This window comes from Gadus chalcogrammus, chromosome 9 (genome assembly GCF_026213295.1).
Source record: "Gadus chalcogrammus isolate NIFS_2021 chromosome 9, NIFS_Gcha_1.0, whole genome shotgun sequence".
Taxonomy (NCBI): domain Eukaryota; kingdom Metazoa; phylum Chordata; class Actinopteri; order Gadiformes; family Gadidae; genus Gadus; species Gadus chalcogrammus.
This window is the reverse complement of record NC_079420.1, coordinates 15,604,185-15,629,184: the sequence shown is the minus strand read 5'-3', so window position 1 is coordinate 15,629,184 and position 25,000 is coordinate 15,604,185. Positions and strand designations below refer to the sequence as shown.

The 25,000-nt window shown below is 41.9% G+C and overlaps 2 protein-coding genes and 1 pseudogene across 2 annotated transcripts in view; 1 reads left to right on the top strand and 2 right to left on the bottom strand.

Moving 5' to 3' along the window:
* The window catches only part of LOC130389294 (calretinin-like), a 10,383-nt gene extending 6,297 nt beyond the window's left edge, over positions 1–4,086 (bottom strand). Inside the window, 2 exon segments of the mRNA XM_056599010.1 lie at positions 12–88; positions 3,925–4,086. Of these exon segments, the coding sequence (XP_056454985.1) occupies positions 12–88; positions 3,925–4,015 (168 nt within the window). The 5' untranslated portion in view covers positions 4,016–4,086.
* Positions 4,087–8,124: 4,038 nt separating this feature from the next.
* Positions 8,125–13,316, bottom strand: LOC130389482 (purine nucleoside phosphorylase-like; annotated as a pseudogene).
* Positions 13,317–13,913: 597 nt separating this feature from the next.
* The window catches only part of LOC130389158 (hydrocephalus-inducing protein homolog), a 76,126-nt gene continuing 65,039 nt past the window's right edge, over positions 13,914–25,000 (top strand). Inside the window, 7 exon segments of the mRNA XM_056598829.1 lie at positions 13,914–13,996; positions 14,238–14,351; positions 16,321–16,437; positions 18,313–18,432; positions 18,892–19,026; positions 19,669–19,868; positions 20,428–20,552. Coding sequence (XP_056454804.1) covers positions 14,298–14,351; positions 16,321–16,437; positions 18,313–18,432; positions 18,892–19,026; positions 19,669–19,868; positions 20,428–20,552 — 751 coding nt within the window. The 5' untranslated portion in view covers positions 13,914–13,996; positions 14,238–14,297.

Below are 25,000 nucleotides of genomic sequence, written 5' to 3'. Positions count from 1 at the left end.
CTCTCACTCACCACCCCTGCTCCTTTCCGGGCCTCCTCCAGCTCCTTGAAGAAGCTCTCCAGCTCCTTCCCCTCAATGAAGCCGTTGCCTATAGGACACAGGAATGACCATACATGACACGGGCGCAGGGACACTGAAGGCAGTAGGGTCAAGGGTCGGGTGGACACTGGTGTCGGGAACCATAATGGGAAGGCTGCACACACCGACACTCAAAGGTGATGGGTCGTCACCTTCTTTGTCTTGAATCAGAAGCGTAGACCAGTTGCAAACAGCTTGTTTGGAGATGCATCTCTAAATTGACCTTCCTATGATATGAAATTGAAACATAACCTTGTTGTATCATTATGTCCAGAGAATTGAGACATTAAGAGTTGTCCAAATCAAGGGCTTTTCTATCCTACCTTTTTGCATTTATTTCCTTGCAAATTAAGGTAATTAATTGTATTCTTACAGTGAAACTGGCTTTTAGAATAAATAGGATTGTTGTAACATCTTTCCAAATTTATTTGCTTTTGTATCATTGCCCTGATTTAGGGCAATGTTGTGCACCCTGATTCAACTGACTCTGCTGTAGTCGCGCTCCAGTAGCACCATGCCAATACAGCAGGCTTCTGCCCGGTGGACCAGAGGGCTCCAAATGGTGGGATTGGCTGCTTCAACAAAAAAGATTGCAATGCTTTATATTTTCTCCATCTTACCTGGTTGTCTGTCTATCTCTTTGTTTCAGTTAATCAGCATAGTTCCTTTGGCTTCTTTATTTCAACAGCCTCTTTCCATTTGCATGTGTCTGTGCATGTGGATGTGTCTTTGTGAGTGTGTGTGTGTGTGTGTGCGTGTGCACGTGCGTGTGTGTGTGTGTGTGAGAGAGAGGCAGGCAATGACATTCTTAGCTGCTGCAGATAATTTTCCCTATGGGTCTTATTGACATTTTACTCAGAGATGATGCATTGTAATTAAATCACCTGCTTGACCACTTCACTGGTCAGATATGATCACCTATTAAACCAACAGCACCTACTCACAGGTCCTAGCTCTTGGAGAGAGTGGGATTTGCATACCAATCAAGAGATTATTACCTAAGCCAGCCATTCAGATTTCTCTAACAATAGCTTTCTGCACGGTAGCCACGGTATGTAGGGTTAAGTAATAGATTGAATACATAATCCCCACATCTGCCCATCAGACAAAACCATATGCTGAATGTACCCTAAAGGGTTTTTCTCATGAAATGTGTAGTGACCTAATTAGTAGTGGCATGTAGTTGTTAAAGTCCTAAAGAATAGATATGCTTTGAGCTAGCATGTTCAATCTTTTAAATCAAATGTTAAATTGTATACACTAAACTAAATATTGACTTCTTCTTCAACATGCATTTTGAAATCACCACAATTCTTGAATCAACAATGAGGCATTTGAAGACACAGGTTTTATGACATACATACTCAGTGGCCAATGGGGAGTTTGTCTGTTTCATCATCCGTGTGAGCTTGGGCCTACATATGTATATTTACTCATAGCTATTAGCTGTTGATTCTGTCTGAACAAACAAATGAGCTCTCTTGTTCTCCTGCCCTGGGGACACTCCTAGCTATAAGGGACAAATCAAACATTATCCAAATCCACATCATTGTACTCCTTGCATTTGATTTGCAAAGTGGGGTTGCAAATGGTATGTAAAATGGCCGGATCACCCAACACCTGGGACTTCTGGGACACCTGGGCTCCATTGTAATAGTCAACAAAATGACTTTGCTAATCCCCGTCCTTGAACAGGGCTCCAGTCCAACAGACAACTAAATGACCTTTCCTAACCCTCTTCCTAGGCCTTGAGCGAAAACGTCAGGAAACCAAGGAATGTGTGAAGGAGAATTCATGTGGACTGAGGATGTGAATCTGGCTGATTTACACTAGGCAAATCATAAGGACTGAGTGGGAGAATCATACTGATCAACACTTTGCTTATAATAAGGACTGAAAAGGAGAATCAGATTGATTAACACTAGGCTAATAATGAGGACTGAGTAGGAGAATCAGACTGATTTACACTAAGCTTATAATAAGGACTGAGAAAGATAATCAGCCTGATTTACATTACGCCAATTATTTGACCGCGGAAGATGTCATCTTGATTGTTTGTGTTTGTGAAACGCAGATTGATACGTCCCTTTAAAAAATAAAGCCACAGTTTTAGTGTTGTAGCGGTATAGCAGCAATTCTTTGATGCCGCAAGGAATTGTGGGAGGCATTTTCGCCTTTAATCCAATAAAGGGAGGTCCAATGTACCCTATGCTATAGTAGGCATTACAGCACACATTCCTTAGCGTTTACAGAATTCAAACAGCTCCTATCATGGCTGCCACTTAGATACTTCCGGGTCATTTCACTCAGTTAGGAACCTTCCTAAGCAAAAATACTATTTGAACAGAGCCGTTTGTAAGGGCTTCGGGAAAGATAATGGGGAGCTCATGCTCTAAAATGCCTGACCACTATGGGACTGCCTATCATATAAGACTTGAATCCCTGTCCCAATATCTTTCAGTGTAGGCCGACGTGCCATTTTTTCTAGTAGACCTATTATACTTTGTTATTTGCATTTGTATTTATTGCTCTTTGGATGTTTGGATCTTGTTTTTTTATCGCTGGCAAATAATACAGCAGGGATTTGTGAGAAAGGTAATTGGCCAGGGAAATGTTCCTGCTCAAACCCCTGGCAGCACATTCTAATTGGATTGGGAGTCGTGGTTGTTGCTAGAGAACTCCTGGTTACCAAGGGGTTGGTAACCATCATATTTGATAAGAGCTTCTTCCAATTAGGAGGCTTTCCTGGTTTAATTGGCACTGTTCATTTTTCACGACCCACAGACCTTTGCATATAAGGGTCGTCTTGTTTTGTGGCATTCAGATCTATGGTTTTTTCTTTATTATTACATTTCCTAGAATTTAAAAAAAAACTTTTTTTGGTCATCCAAATTTTAGTCGGGGGCGTTTTAGAAATGACATGTGTTAGTAATTGGTCGATGCTTTAGGTGGAAAAAAGCAAGCAACACTTACTAACCTTCTAAGAAGCATTGAAATAATTTAGAATTAGTACGCGGGGAAGTAGGTAGGCCTATTTGTGTTCAGCCTCGTCATCAAGTAGGCCTATATTACAACTACGCTTTCCATTTTATAAATACACGGGATGATGATTATTATTATGATTGTTTATATATTATATTATTATTAGCCTACTACTAGGCATATTACCGTTATTTTTATTAAGGAGCTGTCGGGTTTATCATGTTGTAGGTCTACTTGAGATAGCTTACTCTTGGTGGTGCGTGTCATGGTTGCAGCGTTGCGAATAATACACACACACACACACACACACACACACACACACACACACACACACACACACACACACACACACACACACACACACACACACACTTGCACATGCCCATAGACATATCGAAACAAGAACGAAACAGTAAGAGATAAAGATTTGAAAAATATTACAAAATAATATTACAAAATATTAATCGCCCAGCACAATTAATGAATGTTTCGACGAATAAACTACCGAATGAATGAAATTGTAATTAAGACAGGATGATAATACATCATTGAAGTTTTGGAATTGCCTGATAATTTGCACATGCATATGAAATCAAATGTCGGAATTAAATGCAGCCTTAATATAAGTTAGACTTGATCGTACTACTCTTTGAACGCATAATTAGGAAGCCTATATTATCAAAAATGTGATTCTAATTAACTTTATTATTAGGCTAATTTATAGCCTTCAGCCTACTTTTCTCTCAAAAGCTGATTTGATTAATTGACGAATTCACTTACGAACGGTGGTAGCGTGATTATAATGATTGCCGTTATTTACAATATTCAGTTTCTACAACTTTTGTCCAAAAATGTCTGTCCTACCATCAGCGTCGAAATGTTTCCAGATATCGAGGAACTGGGATGCTGTGCACTCGGCCAGATGAAGATGAGGAGGCTGTGCCTTGTTTGCCATGTCGTCGACAGAGAAGAGATGAACAGCCGTAAGTCCTTCGCGCCACAAAATCCTCGACTAACTTTTCACTGTTCCAGGCGAACCCACACTGTGAACCTCGTGCGGGCGGACCTGCGCTTTTTAACCCCCACGCGACACGTGCAGTGCTCAGCGACCACAGGGGGCGCTTTGCCACCACGTACAGTCAAATGAGTTATGAGGTCGGTGGGTGTGAGCATGTTTGAGTGTGTGTGTTGTGTGTGTGTGTGTGTGTGTGTGTGGGTGTGTGTGTGGTGTGTGTTGTGGTGTGTGTGGTGTGTGTGTGTGTGTGTGTGTGTGGTGTGTGTGTGTGTGTGTGTGTGTGTGTGTGTGTGTGTGTGGGTAGGTGGGTGTGAGTATGTTTTTGTGTGTGTGTGTGTGTGTGTTTGGGTGTACCTTGCTTTACAAGGTACCGTACTATTCTATACATTGCCGCTCAGTCAAACTGTGCAATTAGATTTTATAAGATTTTATAAGATATATAAGATATATAATATTATTCTGATATATTTATACACACAGACACATCCACACATGCATCTATATATAGGCCTATAAAGACTAGGCTGTTGATGCATCTATGTATATATATAAATCTATAAATATCTCTATAGATATCTCTATCTATATATATATATTTATGCATGCATAGGTATCAACATCTATATAATATATAGATATACTGTATATATAGAGCGAGAGATATAGGGATAGTAGATAGATATATAGATAGATAGATAGATAGATAGATAGATAGATAGATAGATAGATAATTCTAATGCCCTCCTCTCTCCGCTCCCTGTGTGTGTGTGTGTGAGTGTGTGTGTGTGTGTGTGTCTGTTTGAGTGAGAGTGTTTGGAGAGTGAGGTGGGGTGGGGGATGTGAGCTGTGCAAGCGGGCAAGGCAAATACCGTTTTTGTTGTGTGCGTCTGTGTGTAGGCCCATCTAAGCATGTCGGCCGTCTCTATTCCCCCGGCTCGCCCTCACATGAAGCTCTCAAGGCTTGACTGGCAGGGAGGAGAGCTTCAAACACTTCATTAGAGCTCACACACTAATCACATTCCCTGTGCTGCGCGTGAGCTCCTGGCAACGGCTCCCTGTAAGACTGTTCCTGTGTCGCTTTCTCTGTCTCTCTTCCAAGCCCACAGTAATCAATCGCAGCGACTGCTGGGCACATGCCGTAGGTCCTCATTTACAATACTAGGACGAAACAGAGCCACCCTGACATCACTCACCCATCACACGCACACTCAAACTTAACTTGCACGCAAAACACTATGTGCAGACACACAAACCACACGCACACTTAAACACCACACACAATCACACAAACACACACACAAGGTAATGCAAACACACACATGCAACAAATACACAAGCACAGTACACACAGACATTTGTGCATGCAAAATAAGGACACAACCACACCACACACCACACACACACCCCACACACACACACCCCCCACACACCCACATCACACACACACACACACACACACACAACCACACACACACAACACAGACACACACACACAAGTACACAAACACACACACCGTAACAGCGAATTGTCCTAAAAAAAAATCCATCCCCTTAGTCTTTATTCCATCCCCTCCTACACCTCCTTTGGGTCTCTTTTGTCTCTCTCTAGGACCTCTGTGTCCAGTCCTCCAGACACAGCTGCTCAGTCTTGATCGTCGCATTTCCTGTCCTCTTCGTTTTCCATAGCCCTCATTCAAAGCAGGTCAATTCAACTGATCACAGTGTAAGCCAAACCCTCCCACGTCATAGCGTATTGCCGGAGGCAACACATTATGAACTATATGTGAATTGTTTGGTTGTGTCTCTGTATGTGTGAGAGAGAATCTGTGGCTGTGTGATCATTTCATATTGTAGGAGTAATAACGTAATAACATGTGGCCCAGCTGTTGCCATCGTCAGGCTGCCTCTGTCACATTATTCATATTTAATGCTTCCGCTACTATGAATTATATTACATCAATTTCATATGATGAGGCTGCGGCTTGTAAAACTGCCGTTTTTCAATCACCATTAAAGTTCTCTTTAAAGGTGCTCTGCTACAATCACTGTCAACATACTATACATGTGGATCTGAAACTGTGTGGTATGCATCAACGCAGAGTGAGATTGCAGGATCCGAGACACATTCCACGTGTGTGACCATATAGTAACCTGTAAGGGAGGGAGTGCGACAAAGACTCAGACGAGGAGGGTTGTGTGTATACAGGGGGAATACAGCGGGGGGGGGGGGGGGGGGGGGGGGGGAAGTGAGCAGACTGTGCCTCCATGGTCCTGATGAGAGGTGTCGGCACGTTGAATGCATGCAGCAGGGAGGGGGATGGGTGGCTGTCCTTTTAAAGTATACCCTTTTTGGTTTTGTGCATTGACCTTCCATACTGCAGCAAGAAAAAGAGGGACAACTTTTTTTTTTCTTCAGGGCCACACACCCACACACAAACACACACACACACACACACACACACACACACACACACACACACACACAAACACACAGACACACACACACATACACACGTACTTACACAGCACACAAACACACGCACGCACGCACACACACACACACACACACACACACCCACACACACACACACACACACACACACACACACACACACACACACACACACACACACACACACACACACACACACACGAGGTGGCCTTTTCAGACAGTTTTTTGTGTGATATTTTGATGTTTTGTACGAAATTATACTTGAAAGTTACATTAGGAAATCAAATTTAGAGATTCCTTTCAGGAAGTGCATCTTGTTTACTTCTCAATGTTAGAGTACCTTTTAATTAAAACACCAAAATAAAATAATTGCTAATCAATTCTAAGCAGTTCCTAGGGCATTTTTACATTTGTGACCAAGCTGGTCACAAACAAGTTGCACATCAGAGCAGTAATTCCAAAATAAGTAATTTTTATTTATTTTTTCCTGAGGGCTGCATTATCTGCTGTGGACCGCTGCTGGTGTAATCATGAGGATACCACTGGTCTTGTACTGAGGGAGGGCAGTGTCTTGTATGTATATTTCTGTGATATCTGTTTATAAATCCCTGTGTCCTAAATGTCTCTACTGAGATGTAATAAAGTATATCTTATCTTATCTTATCTTATAAAGTGCCCGAGAGGTTACTTCCTGACCCCGGTGGCTAGGCTCTCTTCAGTGCTCAAACATAAGATGTCAAACAGAAGAGCGACCTGGCCGTGTGAGCGCAACACCACACCTGGAAACATTCAAACAGCAGGTACAATGATTCCTGGCTCAAATTACCATTTTCGGAGACAGCAACGTCAACGAAAAAAACCATTCTAAAATGTGTGATCATGCCAACTTCGCAGCTATTTTTAGGCAAACTGATTTATCCATCAATAGAGCTCTCTGAAAAGCCTTCTCACAAGACAGTGTTTGGGGTGTCCCCTCATCTTCCTTCCACAGGGAAATTCCCTAGGGACTGGGAAGTTTCCAATACGGCAGCAAGTCACCTGGAGTTTATGAATTAATGAATATTTGAACGATAGAAACATCTTCATGGCTCATTGGTTTTATTAACATATTTAGTTGCTAACATATTTGGCAACTTAAATACATAAATATATATCTTTATCTTTATTTACACTAATTCATTCCCTAATTATTCCTTGATTATTGGTTTAAGTAACTACGTTTTCTTTCTGCTTCACTTTTTCGGACTGCCCGATGAGAATATTTCAAAGAAGTCTTGTATTTGTAATTACTTAAATAATAATATTACACATTTACCCTCCACTTAAAATCACATTTTTTTGTAGAAGTGATGATCAAATACTCAATCCAACATCCTTGATACCGCCCTGAACCAAACTAAGATTGAAACCGGGGGTTTCAATCTAAACGAGGGGTCGCGGGTTAAGGTGAATTCACCAAAGCCTCGGTCAACGTGCATTTGGCAGTGGTTTTGGCTGTGTGCTGCAGAGCGCAGCCAAATTCAAACTCAGACAACATCAGCTGCAGCTTTATACATTTGTGCATGTGGACTGTGCTACCAGTCTATCAGGGGTCACTTCTTCAAGATCCTACCGGATCTTGGCTACAATTTTTGTCACAAGCCCTTCAAGGACCTGGGTGCGCATGCGAGTGGTCTCCAGCACCTCCGCGTGGTTGGCCCTCTGCTTGCTGTCGTACTCAGTCACCACCATGTTGGTGATGAGTGAGAAGCCCAGGACACGCAGGCCACAGTGGCGGGCCACCACCACCTCCAGCGCTGTGCTCATTCCTATGACACACACAAACACCTTTCAACATAAGGATACACTTGACGTGGATAATAGATGTAAGGTAAAATAAATATGGTTTTGATGTTTTGGTTTTATTTGTAACGGTTTTATTTTGTTGTTTTTGGCTTCCTGTAAGGAATGTGAGGTTGACATCACACTGTGTTGAAGGCTGTGCAGAACGGACCCTGATTAGAAGCACTCTGCCTCTGTTGTTCTGTTACTATCTCACTAGATGGCGCCTGGCGGGATACATAACTTTCACGTAACACTATTATAGTCTGCTCTTTGGATGTGTGAGGGCCCAGGTAGTGGGCTACACTAGTGAATATAAGTGGACTCCCCATTCCCTGGTTAATACAGGAGCAGATCCATAATTGTTAAAAAATAACAACACCTGTGTAGACAACAGCATCTATTGTAATTACTATGCACATCAGAGCGACTACATTGATTTACTGCAGTGCAGACTGCATCTAAGAGTAAGGGTTGTGTGTGGTACTTCAAAGTTTAGATTGAAGGAGCCACTCACTGCATAATGTGTCCTGAAGATGTCAAATCAAAGTAAAACTTAATTAAATTTCATATCCTAAGTGAGATGAATGGAAGGAAGATGATGACAGTTGATGACAGCATGCCAGCGTGTATGCCAATGTGGGAGAGAGTGTAAAGATTATGAAGGCCTTTTGGACTCTGAGCACTTCTGGGGTCTCGCTGAGAGCAACCAGCCAATGCCAAGCTCTGCAGGAACTACATACATTCAAAGGCTTTTTCTGTTTGCGTTCGCAGCGCCAGTACTAACGCCGTCTTGACCAATAACTGTACACCTAAGCACTCAGGCTAGGAAGAACTAGGAACCTTTTAAAGCTTCATTTAAACACTATTATCAGAGTGAATTGCGCTTAGAATATCTGTTTTAATATGCCTGCCTCTGTATGAGACCCTTCTGATCTGAAACCACTCCTGGATCATTTCTGACCAATCAGGGCATCTCTTGCCTGATAGGTTCGGGAAAGCAAAAAAAGGGTTATCTGCTCACCCTAAACTTAATCGTACCTACAGCCGTTTAAAACTAAGCATGCTAAATAAAAACATAAATAACGTATAATATGATACTATATAATAGCACTTCTTAATGCATAAATAATATATACTACATCAACATATATATCTTACAATCTATTGTATATCGATTTGATAACCCTAACCCTTACTGCTGAGACAAGCTGCCACTCACCCCACTGTGTCGGCTCCCAGGGTCCGCAGAGCCCTCCCCTCTGTGACACTCTCGTAGGTGGGGCCGCCTCACCATGCAGTAGACCCCCTTCTGCATGAACTCCTCGATGCCCTGCTCCTCGGCCGTCTGCTGGGCCAAGGCGATCAGGTCAGGGTCGTAAGCGTCAGACATGCAGAGGAAGCGCTCACCAAACCTGGGACAGAGAGCCCGCTTGATGAATGAAACAGGTCACGTGATTGGCTAGTGCATTGGCCAATGTTTCAAGGTGCTGTTTTATTTCCTGATTGCATACTGTTGGGTGTATGCATTTTAGGCATACACCCAACAGTATGCAAACAGCACATTTGAGAAACTACGTTCAAGATAAGGAAAATGCTAAAGGTAATGCAAAAAACAACAGACCAAACAACCAACATTACCAATTTCAACTGCTAGATCTATTTCCTAGGAAATACCCTGCAGAGTTAGAGAAGTTAGAGGAAAAGAGAAATAGTCTGAACACTCGGCCACAATGACTGTATGGTGAAGCTAATACATGCAGACCACTGGACGCACCTACACACTCATGCAGGCATTCAGGCATAAGCACGCACCTGCATGAATAATATTTTTAACCTCTTATTTATTAAGGGAAATTCAAAATGGACTTTATTTCAAAAGATGTCTTATTAGAGAGAAGTAAGATGCATTCTGAACCTGTCTTCGTTGGGGCCACACAGAGGGTTGTTCCCCACCAGGCCCGGCAGGTTGATTTGGTCCTTGATCAGCATGATGTCGCCCACCTTGTAGCTGCTGTTGAGGCCCCCGGACGCGTTGGTCAGTATCAGCGTCTTCACGCCGAGCAGCGAGAACACACGCACGGGGTACGTCACCTGGAGGCACGCACACACAAACGCACACACACACACACACGCGCATAAACCTTTCTATTGCTTTCACTTTGTATTTAATTTTATGATGTTAGGTCAATGTTTGCATTCGAACGGAATATCGAAAGTAATAAAAGGTGGTGCCATGGACATAAAACATTCATTATGGCAATATTTTATATAGATTTATACCACATCATAGCTTGTAAAAACTATTCGGAACTTAGTATCAGTTATCGCACATGATAAGTTAGGTGTGAGTAGAGTTAAGGTAGGTGCAAGGGTTTCATATTGTAAAGAGTTTATTTATTAATAAGTCACCTGTTTTAGGTCATAGCCTTCGTAGGTGTGGAAGCGCCCCTGCATGCAGACACACTGTTGGCCCTCAAGGGTCCCAAACACCAGTTGACCCTGATGGCCCTCCACTGGAAGCACACACGGCACACACAAAGGCACACCCACACACACACAAGCACACATGCACACCACACACACATACACACACACACACACACACACACACACACACACACACACACACACACACACACACACACAACACACACACACACACACACACAAACATAATGCATCAGTGTTGAAGCACACACACACACTTACACATACAGACACACACACACAAGTACATCTTGCAAAAGAAAATGGCATATGGCCAATTTAAAAGTACTGCTTGTGGTGTGAAGAAATGTAACAACGCTTTACATAATAAGTGATTTAACACAATGAGTACAAACTTTATTCATCCGTTATGATGCACATGTACGCCCACACACATGGCGTACACAAACGAGCACCCCAAACACACACACGCGCACGCTGCGCGCGCGCGCACACACACACACACACCACACACACACACACACACACACACACACACACACACACACACACACACACACACACACACACACACACACACACACACACACACACACACACACACACACACGCACACAGTAACACACACACACACACACACACACACCACACACACACACACACACACACACACACACACACACACACACACACCACACACACACACACACACACACACACACACACAAAGAGCTCTCACCGGTGGTTTGGGGGAAGAGTGGGATGTCTTTGTAGGGGAAGACGACCTTGTTGTGCAGCAGCTCTGCCAGTCCGCCCAGCCCAGAGCCACAGATGATGGCCACTTTAGGACGCTGCGCCGTCTTGGATCGCAGCCAGTCGGCCGTAGCCTCATAGTCCTCGTAACTGTTTGGAGGTAATGATTAATATACTGATGATTTAATAACTGTAAATCATAGCCCCCCAAAATAACAAAGGGACTCAAAATGCAGGCCTGATGCAGTTTGCATCATGCCATTAACACATGGCTCTTTGGCAGCCCTTGTCTTAACTCTGTCAGCATGTGGCAAATAAAGTCCACACACAGACACACACACACTCACACACACACACACACACACACACACACACACACACACACACACACACACACACACACACACACACACACACACACACACACACACACACACACACACACACACACACAAACATACAGACAACCACACACACACACACACACACACACACCACACACACACACACACACACACACACACACACACACACACACACACACACACACACACACACACACACATTGTCCAACCTTTTATAAGTGATTCATAAATACATTGAACCCAACAAGGATAATAAAAAAAACAGAATGAAATTTAGATAAGATTAGATAGATTTAAAGGCTAGTATTGTTTGCCAAAGTCATAAATATACAGCACATTCAAAGATGAACGATCAATCATCATGGGGCAGAATGAGAATATGTAACCAAGTCCTGGAACCGTAGGGAATAAGGACAATACCAGGTTCGTTTATGAAAGACAATAAATATGTTATTCAGCAGTAGAATTGCAAACCCAGTTCAGAACTACAAAATATTTCTAGACACAAAGCCTATACGTTATGGGGCTGGACACGGAGCTGTCCATGGTGCTCGGTGTAACGCCGCGCTTCAATGAGTCCATTGGATTAACAGCGACCCCATCTCTTCATTTCAATGGTTGACATGGAAGGGACCGTTTGGAATTCAAATGGATGGGAAGGGGAAAGCATGCAGTACCCTCATATACAATTGAGATGGTTACGCTGCCCTTGTTGAGTTTATTGCCTTTGGGGCAGTCTTTCTCTTTCTCTTTAAATCGAGCCCACATTCTCAAGTAGGTGAAATGACAATGTAAAAAGGCATATTGAGGTTTATTTGAATTCAAAAATAGATACTATTTTTTTTTGGAGTATTGCTTCGTGGACAGTGCAAAATCGAACAAGTTCTCATAATTTCTATTTTGCATGAACAGACCAAAGCATAAGGGCTCATCCCATGATAGATCAACGCAATATAAGGCAAATAATAATAATAATAATAATAAATGACATTTATATAGCGCTTAATATGGTACTCTAAGACGCTTTACATATTGCCCTATCAAAACTATGTAAAACAGACTAGGAATAAAAGAAAAACAGAGGTTAAACATGAAGAATAAGGTGGGAGTAGTATCAAATAGTATCAATGTGTTACAATGAAGTATAACGTAGGCTGAGTTCTGCATCGATTTGTTGGGGCCATACAGTTCAGTGAATATTATTGGAACTCAGCGTTTAACAAGCTACTAGGGCAAACATGAAAGAAAAAATAGATGTATTCTCTTCCATGCAGCCTGTTGCTATAAGCTACCATTTACATCCTACCTGCACCGATTGGACGCGGGCGACGTGTTTTCCATATCTGATGATCAATGGGATGGTTTTACAGATGCGACGAGTAGGATGGGTTGAGGGAATTTGAAAGCCGGATAGAGTTTGCAAGCAATGAGCTGGTTAATGAGACTCAGCAGGGATCACGCTGTAGGTTAAGTCAAGCGGGCTTAAGGTATGACAGGGGGCGGAGACGGTCTAAATGTCCAAATCACATGTGGAACAGAAAGAGAAACCCAATGCCTCGAGCGCTGCTCGGCGGACCCCAGGTGCGAGAGCGGGTGGAAACAACAGGCAGGATATTGTTGAAATGCGACCGATGGGAGCGAGAGAGAGGGAGGGAACACTCTTCATAAAAACGAAATCGTTTTTATAGAATACTTTGTTGTATTTGTTTATTATTTAAACTGCTTTGGCAATGTATATATTTCCAAATCCAATAAAAAAGCTCGTTTGAATTGCGGAAAAGCAACTCAACTCAACTGAAACTGAACTGGACAACTGAATAAAGTAATGTTACCATTGCTTCATCCAATTAAGAATGTGGCAGGCCTACAAGGACTACCGATATTTGTGTAGTTTAATCGCAAAATTACTGATTATAAGGCTGTTAATTGCCAAGGTCGTGACCAATGAGAAACCGGTTTGTTAGCGGTAGCCGAGGTAACTGTTGCCACGGCAACCAATCACAAACCGTTTCGCTGAATGGTGCTGAATGAGAATCTGAGTTTGGCAGAAAAGAAAGTAAACGAACTTCTTTAAAAGTGGTATGGCTTGATAATTAATTGGTGATTGTTAATTAGAAATGATTGTAGTAGCTCTAGGTTTGGGAAATAACATTGAACCTACGTTCCTCATCGTTTGCTCATCGTTCGTTAGCAAGGACCTTTTGCGTTTTGTTGGTTAGCCTTTATTGCTCAATATAACCGTGCCTGCCTAGTATGTTATGCTGTGTACTATGTTCAAAATGTTTATTTTAATTCATGCATAGCTTGGATTTCTCTCCAGATGGCAACCTACATTATTGCAGGACCAGCTCCTTCCAAGGAAATTGGCCCAAAGAAAAAAATGACTTTTCCTTGGAATCACAAACTTGTGGTCAAAGAAGACAGAGCAAGAAGGGTAAGTAAGACAAAAGGGCACCTGGAAAAATGTGCTATAGGTCTGACATTAGGAGGCTTACTTGTGGACACTGCTAGAGGGATTGATATTAAAATGGACTAACCAGATTTCCACAACATTGGCAGAGTTAGGAATTGCTGTACATCCCCACTGCCCATCTGTTAACTAGTTAACCCAACCCTGACCTAGACCTTGCGTCATCAATAACCAATCAAAATATCAGTGTATGACATTCATTTGTGGGTAAAAGCGGATTAATAGCAGAGCTCCTATTTGTTCAAACTAAAACCTATTTCTATTGGGTGTCAATGTTATGTAACGTTTCATTGTTATGCTTTACACCCTAATTCAAACCAAATGGTATTTTAAGAACACAAAGAAGAACAGTGCAAAGAAGTAAAGCACAGAGACAATATTTCAGCTGTAGGATAGTTATTTGGTGCATTAGAATACTCATGTTTTAAATGTTCCAAACCTAGCCTTTCACTTCAATAAATGTGTATTATGTACCAAACATGTGATTTGTTTTCGCTGAACAGCAGTGTACATTTTGACGATTGACGATAAAATACAGTTGAGGGATTGCATATTTCTTAATAACGTTATGAGAATGTATTCCATCACTCAAACAATAATACCAGCCTGTTACCACCGCCTTTCATAACCCTGGGAAAAATTCATGTTAAAAAATATTAACGCTTTGTTGAACAACATAGCAATTCCTCTAACAGTTATTATAATGATTGGTGAGACTAAGAATTCCCAAACGAAGGGATGAAGAATAATATATTAATTGCTAGACAGTTAATATGTTTCACCTTGTTCTGTTTTCAATCCCTCTCCCTAGCAGAGCCCTGTCTCTGCCACTGTTCTCGAGGAGTTTATCATACACTTCAAATAGTTTCCCCTTCAACCTGTTCTCATTCCCCTCCCTGTAGACCTCTGTCTGTCACTGAACTTGAGGAGCTGAATGAATCAGTAAAACTACAGAACCCCAAAGACCGACATTTCTGTGTGCTAATCTTCCCCAGGTATCAGACCCCGGCAATGTTCAAGCTACAGAGGGTCGAGGGCGGTTTGTGATTGGCCATTTCTTTGTCTAGAGGAGCCCCAATAAAAGTCACCTAGGTGGAGTGCGGTGGCCACCTAGGTGCCGTATAGCAATGGACCTTGTTACACTGGCGCCCAGAGAGGGGCCTCTCCACACCCAGAAAGGTCAATAGGGTGGGGACTTTGAAGCCGGTATATCAGGTGTTTCCCTTTACCTTTCAGGAATTAAGTTTGTATTTATACAAATATGCTACACCAATGATTTTGGTTATTCACATTCAAACTGGGATCTATTTAGAGTCCGTCTTTGAAATAGGTTAAATTGAGTTGAATGTTTTTTGCTGCTTTGCACTGATGAATGCCAAACCACATGAATGAATCCAGGTGATTTCAAAGTCAGGATTATGAATATGTAGACCCTTTAGCATTATCTTAACGAAGACAATGTGCTGACGGCAGCTAATATTATATATAATATAATGTATAATGTGTAGGTATTTTGCATGGAATATATGAATATGTGCTTTTGACATCAGCATTTAGCTGTAGTGTGTTTATCATGCATCTTACTGCCTTTCATCTGTGACATAAAACAATGCAATCTGATGCTCTGGAAAACAACGCAAGCACATTCATTTAATTAGAAGGGATGTGGAGAAAAATGGCAAAATGAAACAATATCCTATGATTTAAAAATCTATTCTTTTTTTTTATCATATCGAGCACACCTGAGTATATGTTGACAACGTATTAACCTGACATTGTAGCAGCCTAGTGTTGTAGAACAAGGGTTCAGTCACAATGCCATGGAATTTTTCTTGCAGCAGTTCCGAAATGACTGCTCAATGAATGGAGAACAGATCAATTTGAAGGTGCAACAACAATACAACTAATATTGTCATTGTTTTTTTACATACAGGTCACTCCATCGGTGTATACCCAAGAGATGTTGCAAACCACAGAGGAGCGCCTGGCCAGTACTCAGGAGATGCAGCCGCCCCGAATCCTGGAGCTGCTGGACATGGGCGATCATGAAGTGAGGAATTTTAACTTTCCTTTCACCCTTCCTTCCCTAAAAAGCAGGGGGGAAAAAATCCAGGGCGCTCCAAGGTTCGTGCTGATAGGTGTTGTTGTTGCACTGCAAACCATTGCCACTAATGAGCTGACAGGTGACATGTGGCTAGTGAAGATTGTACACTTAATGATGCTATTAAAAAAAACAGTATAGTACTTTATTTAAGCCAGAGCAGGCGGCACAGCACAGTCCTTTCAAGCTCCCACTGTAGAAAGTAGTATGAAGATCAGAAATTGCCATCCTTGCTGCCATTTGCACACTTGAAGGAGCACATGCATGACAACTTTCATCTCCAGAAACTGAACTCCCTGGAGATTCTCAATGTCAGTGGTTGTTATCGTTTTTGTTAGATTTCAACAGGCTGTCTTCCTCTCTCCGAAAATCAACACTGATGTAAAATATATATAATTGCCCTTCCCCGGTAAATGTTTAAGACTAGATATCAGGGTTTGTCCTACATAGAGTAATGTTTGGCACCCCCAAAGACGTCTTAGCCGGTGACAAAGGGAAATCACTAGTATCAAAATGTATTAAAGAATTGAGAACATAAATAGCAAATCAGCACCTCTCCGAATGGATTTAATAGCAACTTATCATCATATAATTGTTGAAGAATATAAACTGAAAAACAAGGTCTTTGACTTGAAGCAGTCAACTCCCCTCTCATCCTCACCGGGTACTCTGGGGCCCACCGGGACAAACCCTGATGGGCTGTCAAAAAACCCTAAAAGTAAAGTAGATACATTTGAGAAAAAGATCACAGGAATAATAGACACAGGCTCCCCAACATGTCCTGCATCCACATGCTAAAGTCTAATGCTGGCCCAAACAATTTACATATAATACACACTACATCAAAGACTAGAGTCTTAATCTAAAATAAAAATAAATTCTATAGGACACACTACAAAATACAAGCATGTCCTATAGGCCGCAAGGCCTTTTTCAAATAAAATAACTGACCCTAGCTTCCACTCAGACTTTAACACAAAGTATTTTTCTAAATGATGGTCTTATTTAAAAAAATATTGATAAAATACAATGTTGAAGTTTAAGTTTAATGTTCAGAAAAAATAAATAATAATTTGGGTTCAAAACTCCTTTAAACCAAAAGCATTATCTCGTTCTATGAAGGAAATGGATGAAAATTATCAAAAATCGGCTGTGTCTTCACTGGCAATGGCAGCTGTCATGCAAAAAGAGATTGTCCGCCAACTGTTTGTATCCTCCAGTTTATCTACGTCTACATATGCTTTTATAATTTTTAGGCAATCATAATATAGAAATCCAAATATATTACATGGTAGTGAAACCTAACTTGATCATAGGCAATAGTATTGCTAGTAATTAACAGGATTAATGGATGGGTTGTATGTAGAAAATAGAAATTAATACACAGAGTATGTGTATTTTACTTTGCCAAATGGCGACCCAATAAATAAGGGGTCCCAATTTTGGGTTGTGACCCGTGGTCAGGGAAAGGCTGCCCTAGATTATAAACAATGCACTCCCTTTTACCAGTTATGTATCTTTAAAGTTGTTTACGACTTTAAAGTTGTAAACATGAACTGCATATTTTACCACTCAATGTGCAGAGCCCACACACACCCCTCCATAGCAACACACTCCATCACCCCCCTAGGGAGCTCCAGCCTAGATGTATGATGATGATAGATAAACATACCAGTTGCTACAGTCCACTAGGTAGGCTGTTAGACTGATCTACCAGCCTCGCTGGTGGTAACCTTCAAGAAAAGTTGTGTTTAAAACGTAGCCTTTATGCATTGATCGTCGGCTGGAAAGGTGAAGTGCCTATATGTTTCTGTGTTCCTGTAGTTATCCTCGGTGGACTTGGAGCGGGCTCTTTTCCAGCCATACCCATCTGAAGTGGTCTTCCAGAACTTTGCCCCAACGCAGACCTACAAGCTGCCCCTACTCCTCCGCAACATTGACAAGGCATTGGCTTTTGTTTGTGTGTGTGTGTGTGTGTGTGTGTGTGTGTGTGTGTGTGTGTGTGTGTGTGTGTGTGTGTGTGTGTGTGTGTGTGTGTGTGTGTGTGTGTGTGTGTGTGTGTGTGTGTGTGTGTGTGTGTGTGTGTGTGTGTGTGTGCGCGTGCGTGCGTGTCCCCCCCCCCCCCCAAGGTGGAGATCTGGACCGTGTAATACAATCACACAACAATGAACTCTATTGGTTTCACTTGTTTGAACACAAAATAATAATAAAAAAAAAATATTGTTTCAATACACATTATGGGGAAGGGAGTTTGAACCAAGATACCATGAAAAAAATAAGGGTTAGTTTTAACAAATAATTTTTTCTTATAGTTTTTATTCAACCATTGTTAGTTGATCTCACTCTGGTGATACACAGCCATCACAAATTGTCAATGCTCATGTGTGTATTTGTGCTGTTTAGGCCTCACGCCACGTGAAGCTGCTGATGGAGGCCTCCCAGTGTTTCTCTGTGGTCAGCCCAGAAGAGGGCTGCTCCAAGGTGGCCCCAGGGATGACTACTGCCTTCAGTGTTCGCTTCACACCACAAGAGAACAAGGTACAGGCTAAATATACCACAGCCGCGGCACTCTCTCTCTGAGCACTTGAAGGTGCATTCACTTGAGACTGTTGGAGACCACATTGCTAGGCTGGTGGTCTTGAGCACAGCACGTTTAAATTGTCTAATCAGCCTTTTGGACTGTACTGCAAATGTGTTGGTTGGCCCGTTACTCCATGTTGGGTCAAAGTTGAATTCATTTCAGCCTCAAAGGGAGTCCCCTCTGCACCAACCTCCACAAGGGTGGGGACCCCTAACCTCCCTGGATTGGCAACAGCGCTTTGGGCATAAAGAGAAGGTGTTGCAGGGTTACCATCTCCAGCCTGCTAGTCACTCACCTGTGTCTCATTTGTTCCCTAACGAGGAACTTTCTAATCGAAGTTCCGTCTGTGTTGTTTTGGGCACTAATGTTCTTTATTCCTTCCTGGTTTGTGATACGAACATCCCTTCCTGCATTTGTACCCTGCCTACAGAGTACATATTAAGTCAACTGTCAACTCATTTGTATATGTATGTATAATAGATGACACATTGCAATTACAGCGTAAATATTTCATGAAATATTGTTACCCGGCTCGACATAAGGCTTAAAATCATGAAAGTTTTGTGTTTGTGTTTATGTTTATCTATATCGATCTTCAGGACTACCACCTCAAGCTGGTGTTTGTGACAGACAGAGAGACGTTTGAGGTCCCCGTTCGGGCCATCGGGCCCCGGGCCATCCTGGACTTCCGGGATGAACTGCAGATGCCCGTCTGCCTAGTGAAGGGCTCCACACAAAAGACCCAGCTGGTCCGTAACATAGGAAACGCTGAGGCCAAGTTCCACCTGCACACACACAGGTAACCAGGCCTCGTTTTATGTAATCACAAGAAAAGAGTTAAGCAGCATTCATCAAGATCGTGCCACTATATAAAAGGATAAATATATCCAACAGAATAGAGAGAAACCATAACTGAAAGTAGCAGAGTTATTCCTTGTTTCCTGTATCTTGACGGAGATACTTTTGCAGACACTTTTTTCTCTGTCTACTATTCCCAAGTTTATGTTCACCTTCAATAGCCAATTTAATGCTAACGGACCCCACTACCAGCCCCATGACTGCTAAAAAAATATATACGGTAAGCTAAAGAGAGTGTTCAACCAGAATGGAGCTCATTTGGTTCAGACCTTGATTCTTAATCCAACATTGGACTTGTGATACTATTAGACGACCAATAGATCCATAAATACTACCTTATAGTATAGGTAGCTTGCAAAAGTCACGTTTGTCTAGCATCAAACGTGGCGTAGCCCAACAGAATATTGGACGTGACCCTGAGTAACCCCTATTCGGAGGTCGATCATGCTATTCCCAGATGTCTGTACGCCGTCCTATTGTACTGTTCTCTTCTCTCAAAGCCCCTTCTCAGTGGAGCCGTCTGTTGGGACTCTGGGTCCCGGGGAGAGCGTGCAGGTGACTGTCGACTTCTCCCCCAGCACCACGGGAAACCACAGAGAGGACCTGCTGCTGCACTACCATACTGGTGAGCCTGTCCCAGCCTGGGCCTTCCCTACCTATAGATAGATAGAGATATAGATATAGATATATAGGTATACCACAGAGAGGACCTGCTGCTCTACCATACTTGTGAGCCTGTCCGAGCCTGGGCCTTCCCTACCTATATTTATATTTAGAGAGAGATATAAAGACATATATTATGTCTTATTATCTGTCATATCATGATTGTTGATCTGCATAAAGGCCCACACATGTATTAATATAAACCTTATTTTACTTGGGCAGACACACACACACACACACACACACACACACGCATACACACACACAGGCAGACAGACAGACAGACAGACAGACAGACAGACAGACAGACAGACAGACAGACAGACAGACAGACAGACAGACACACGCACACAAGGTGGAAGCTACTGCCGTGTGTGTGTGTGCACACAGTGGCGAACACGTGTTAGATAGCAGGGTAGCATATTGATATTGAAGGTTGCAGTGGGCTTGTCCTCTGCATTTGACTTCTTGTGAATGTGGACGACTATCGTGTTGGGGAGAGATAAGCCAGGGTAGTGAGAGGATGTGCTGAGTCCCTGGGCTGCGGTGGCTCTGAGGCGGCCAGCTAGGCGTGGTGCAGGAGTGGTGCAGTAGTTACTGTCCATTGTCTTTGTCTCTCTGTCTCTATTCCTGTCTGTTTGTCACTCTGTCCCTGTCTCTGTCGCTCCCTCTCTCTCTCTGTCCCTCTCTCTGTCTCTCTGTCAGGGCCATTATCCGCACCCTCCACCTTGCTCTCTTTTCACAGCCTTTCGGTGTTGTGATGCTTCGACTTCTCTTTATTTATAGATATAGATACACATTTCCTTTATCGTATGCTTTGATTGCTTCTCAGATTGCCTGGTATTGGGTTTATTACAAATGAGATACCACTATACCACCTGATATATCTACAAAATGTGCGTATGTGTGTGTGTGTATGTGTGTGTGTGTGTGTGCGCGTGTGTGTGTGTGTGTGTGTGTGTGTGTGTGTGTGTGTGTGTGTGTGTGTGTGTGTGTGTGTGTGTGTGTGTGTGTGTGTGTGTGTGTGTGTGTGTGTGTGTGTGTGTGTGTGATTGAGGCCAAACCATCCCGGCTTGGTTAAGGCCAAAGGATTCTTCTAACTGAATATCTAATGTATTGGATTCATTGACAAAAACGCCACTATTATATTATTAATGTGGATATGTATAAAATTTTCTAAATAATGTTCAATAATGTGTGATACCATATAAAGGGAGAAGAAGTCCCAACGGAATTTGTAGGGAATTCAAAATGTATTATTATTATTGTGTAAAACCAACTTGTCAGATACTCTTGGTAGTTTCCCTAACTTGCAGGAATAACTTTGTGTGTCCTTAGTTGCTCTGGTAATTAACCAGGCTGTCTGCACATCAAAGGCAAAAAGATGAGGTTCTTGAGTACCAGTGAGAAAATTAATAAACCTTGTATCTAAAAGGATCAATGAAGTTAGAAAATATCACTCCCTGACTTGTTTTAAAAGATAACTAAGGTCAACACCATCTGATAGGTTTGAATGACAAACGTAACGCAAAATAAACATTTCTCAGATGAACAAAACCTATTTGATGAACCAAAAAAGACGACACTCATTAGACAGACAAATTTGTAATTATAATTATGATAATGATAATGCGTTATTCATAATTATGAAACTGCAGTAAGTATATCATATGCATAGCTAGCTTAAAAACGTACTAGTACTTTTTCTTTACAAATGAATGTTGGGTCAAAGCTCACTTTCTCATTATTGACTCATTATCGAGTTGATGTTCTACATCAAAGTTGTCTCACATGCTAATTGTGCTGTTCTAGAAGGCCGAAAAAACATAACCTTTATTTATTATTTTACAAGATCATTATAGGCAGCTGTACCATGTGGTATACTAACTATGGCTTAGAAGTGCTTGACATCAAAATGATGAGTATGTTGTGGGAGAGCAGAAAGAAAACCATTCCAATGTGCAGTACCGTCGCTGGAATATTACAGTGGCAATTAAGGGGATCTTGAGAACATAATGTAAATGATTGCCTGCTCATGTTGTTTGGAAGATGTTGGATTGAAATAGCCCTTTTGGTTGATCATTTAATTTTAACATACATTATTCGTGAGATCCCATGAAGCAAACCGAGACTCTCCTGGTATTGTCCGTGTTTGTCTTCTTTATGTTTTTTGGTTGTGGAATGAATCAATTCATAAAACAGCATATTAAAGTATGATTTCACTCATACAGAGAGTGGATTAATGCAATTATTCTATGTCAGTGTTGTGTGTGTTTATGCTCATGTTGCTGCATGTATGCTTACCCATGTGCGGTGGAACTGCGTAAACATTGCGATAAGCCGATGGAGCCAGAACCCACTGCATTAAGCTTTTATAAAGTTAGTAGAAGAGGATAGGCATGTGTGTCTGTGTCTTTCCATGCAAGCACTGTGTGAGTGCTTACATGCATATGTTTGTGTGTGTTTGTGGTTTGTGTTTGCATACCCAAATGTGTGTTTGTGTGTGTATGTGTGTGTGTATCTGTGTTTGTGTGAGAGAGAGTATGTTTCAGTGCGCAAATGAGTGCTTGTGTGTGTGAATGGGTGAGTATGTGTGTTGCTCTCTTGTATATTGCACACCCATGTGCATGTGTGTGTTTGTTTGTGTGTGTGTCTGTGTGTGTGTGTTTCTGTTTGTGTGTTTGTGTGTGTGTGTGTGTGTTTGTGTGATGTGCGTGCATCTGTGTGTGTGTGTGTATGTGTTTTGATGTGCAGGCCTGCATTTGAGTGTGTGTGTGTGATGTGCATGCGTTTATTTGTGTGTGTATATGTGTGCGTGAGTGCGTGCGTGATGTGCATATGTGGTAGGGAAACTTCACTACACCACTTAAAGTTCCTTGGGGATTATCATTTTTAATTTAACACCTATCCCTGGGCTCAGTCACTCTCATGTATCCTTCAGCTCTGCCTGCTGGCTACGGTTCTGCTTTGCTCAGTCCCTGGGCAGCTACAGCCCCAGCCCCTAAGAGTCAGCCGCCATAACCTACATGTCTTCTGCTGATGCTGGAGAAACTCCATAATCCACCTGGGGTGGGATTTCTTTGGGTGTCAGGATGGTGACGAGCCAATCCTGTATCCGCCCTTGCACGCTCACTTTAAAAATGTGCCCAGTCTTGATTGGAGGAAGGGGCAATGTTGAGATGGGGGTGTCATATTTTTTTGTTTGTCACCTTGGCTGTGAAGAGGCATTATATGATACTTTGCTCAGCCATGTGAAAAATGATGCACTTTGTGTAATATTACTGAGGGAGGGAGAGAGAGAGGAATGTGGAGTAATTGATTGAAACAGCGAGAGTTGCTCTTTTTTTTTATTATTTACTGAAGTGTTTTATGCTTTCACAGAGAAAATGGGGGGTGGTAAGGTATGCAGAAAAACAATGGGATTAATTGTGTATCTCTTCGCGTCAATTTGATCAGAGCTGGGCCAATGATAAAATTGTCCAGATTAATCTATTTCCCTACCTGGTCCACAATGATTACCTCAGTCACATCCAACAGAAAGAATCGGTCATAAAGGAGTTTGACTTCTTTCCTAATCAAAACTCAAAACGTACCCTGCAGGTTTTCTGTAGGATGTCAATCCTTTATCGTCTTTTCCTCATCAATCAGTAAAAAAAAGTGAGCAGTGGCCATCCCCTTGTTTTTTCCCATTTCATTTCCCAGTTCATTCAACATAGATTTATTTTTATTTTTTAACAACACTTGAAACTGCACAACAGTATCACAAGTGCTTTATCAGAAATGTGCTGTGATGTTCAGATTAGGTGCAGCATAAGAAAGCCCTCTGCTTTGCCAGCCATGCCGGTCTGCCACCAGGCCAGTGCTCTGCTTTCCCAGCCTGGCCCGATGGCCATCAGCTCTCTGGCTCCTCTGCAGTCGCTCCAGCGCACTCTTTCTACTGGGCTGCTGAGTTTGTGTTTGCCTCTGACCTTCTTTCATTTCTCCCCCTCTCCGTCCCTCCTTGTGGTTGACTCTCTCTAGATGGATTTTAACCTGAAGATCTCTTTGTCTGGAATGAAATGGTTGCTCACTGGGGCCCCCTTGAGGAGAAGAAAAAAATGCATTTTATTTGAACTAACCTTCTTACATAGAAGTCCGAAAAACTCCCTATTCTCATTATACATGTGTGCATGTGTGTGTGTAGGGGTATATTTATGTTTACATTGTTTGTATTTATACGGGTATATATATGGGTGTTTGTATATATATGTTTATATATGTATATATATATATGTGTATGTGCAGTATATACTATATATATGTATATATTGTATCTGTTTATATATTTATATATACATAAATAATTATACAGATACATATATATGCATATATATTATATATATATATCAATATGTATATATGTGTGTATAT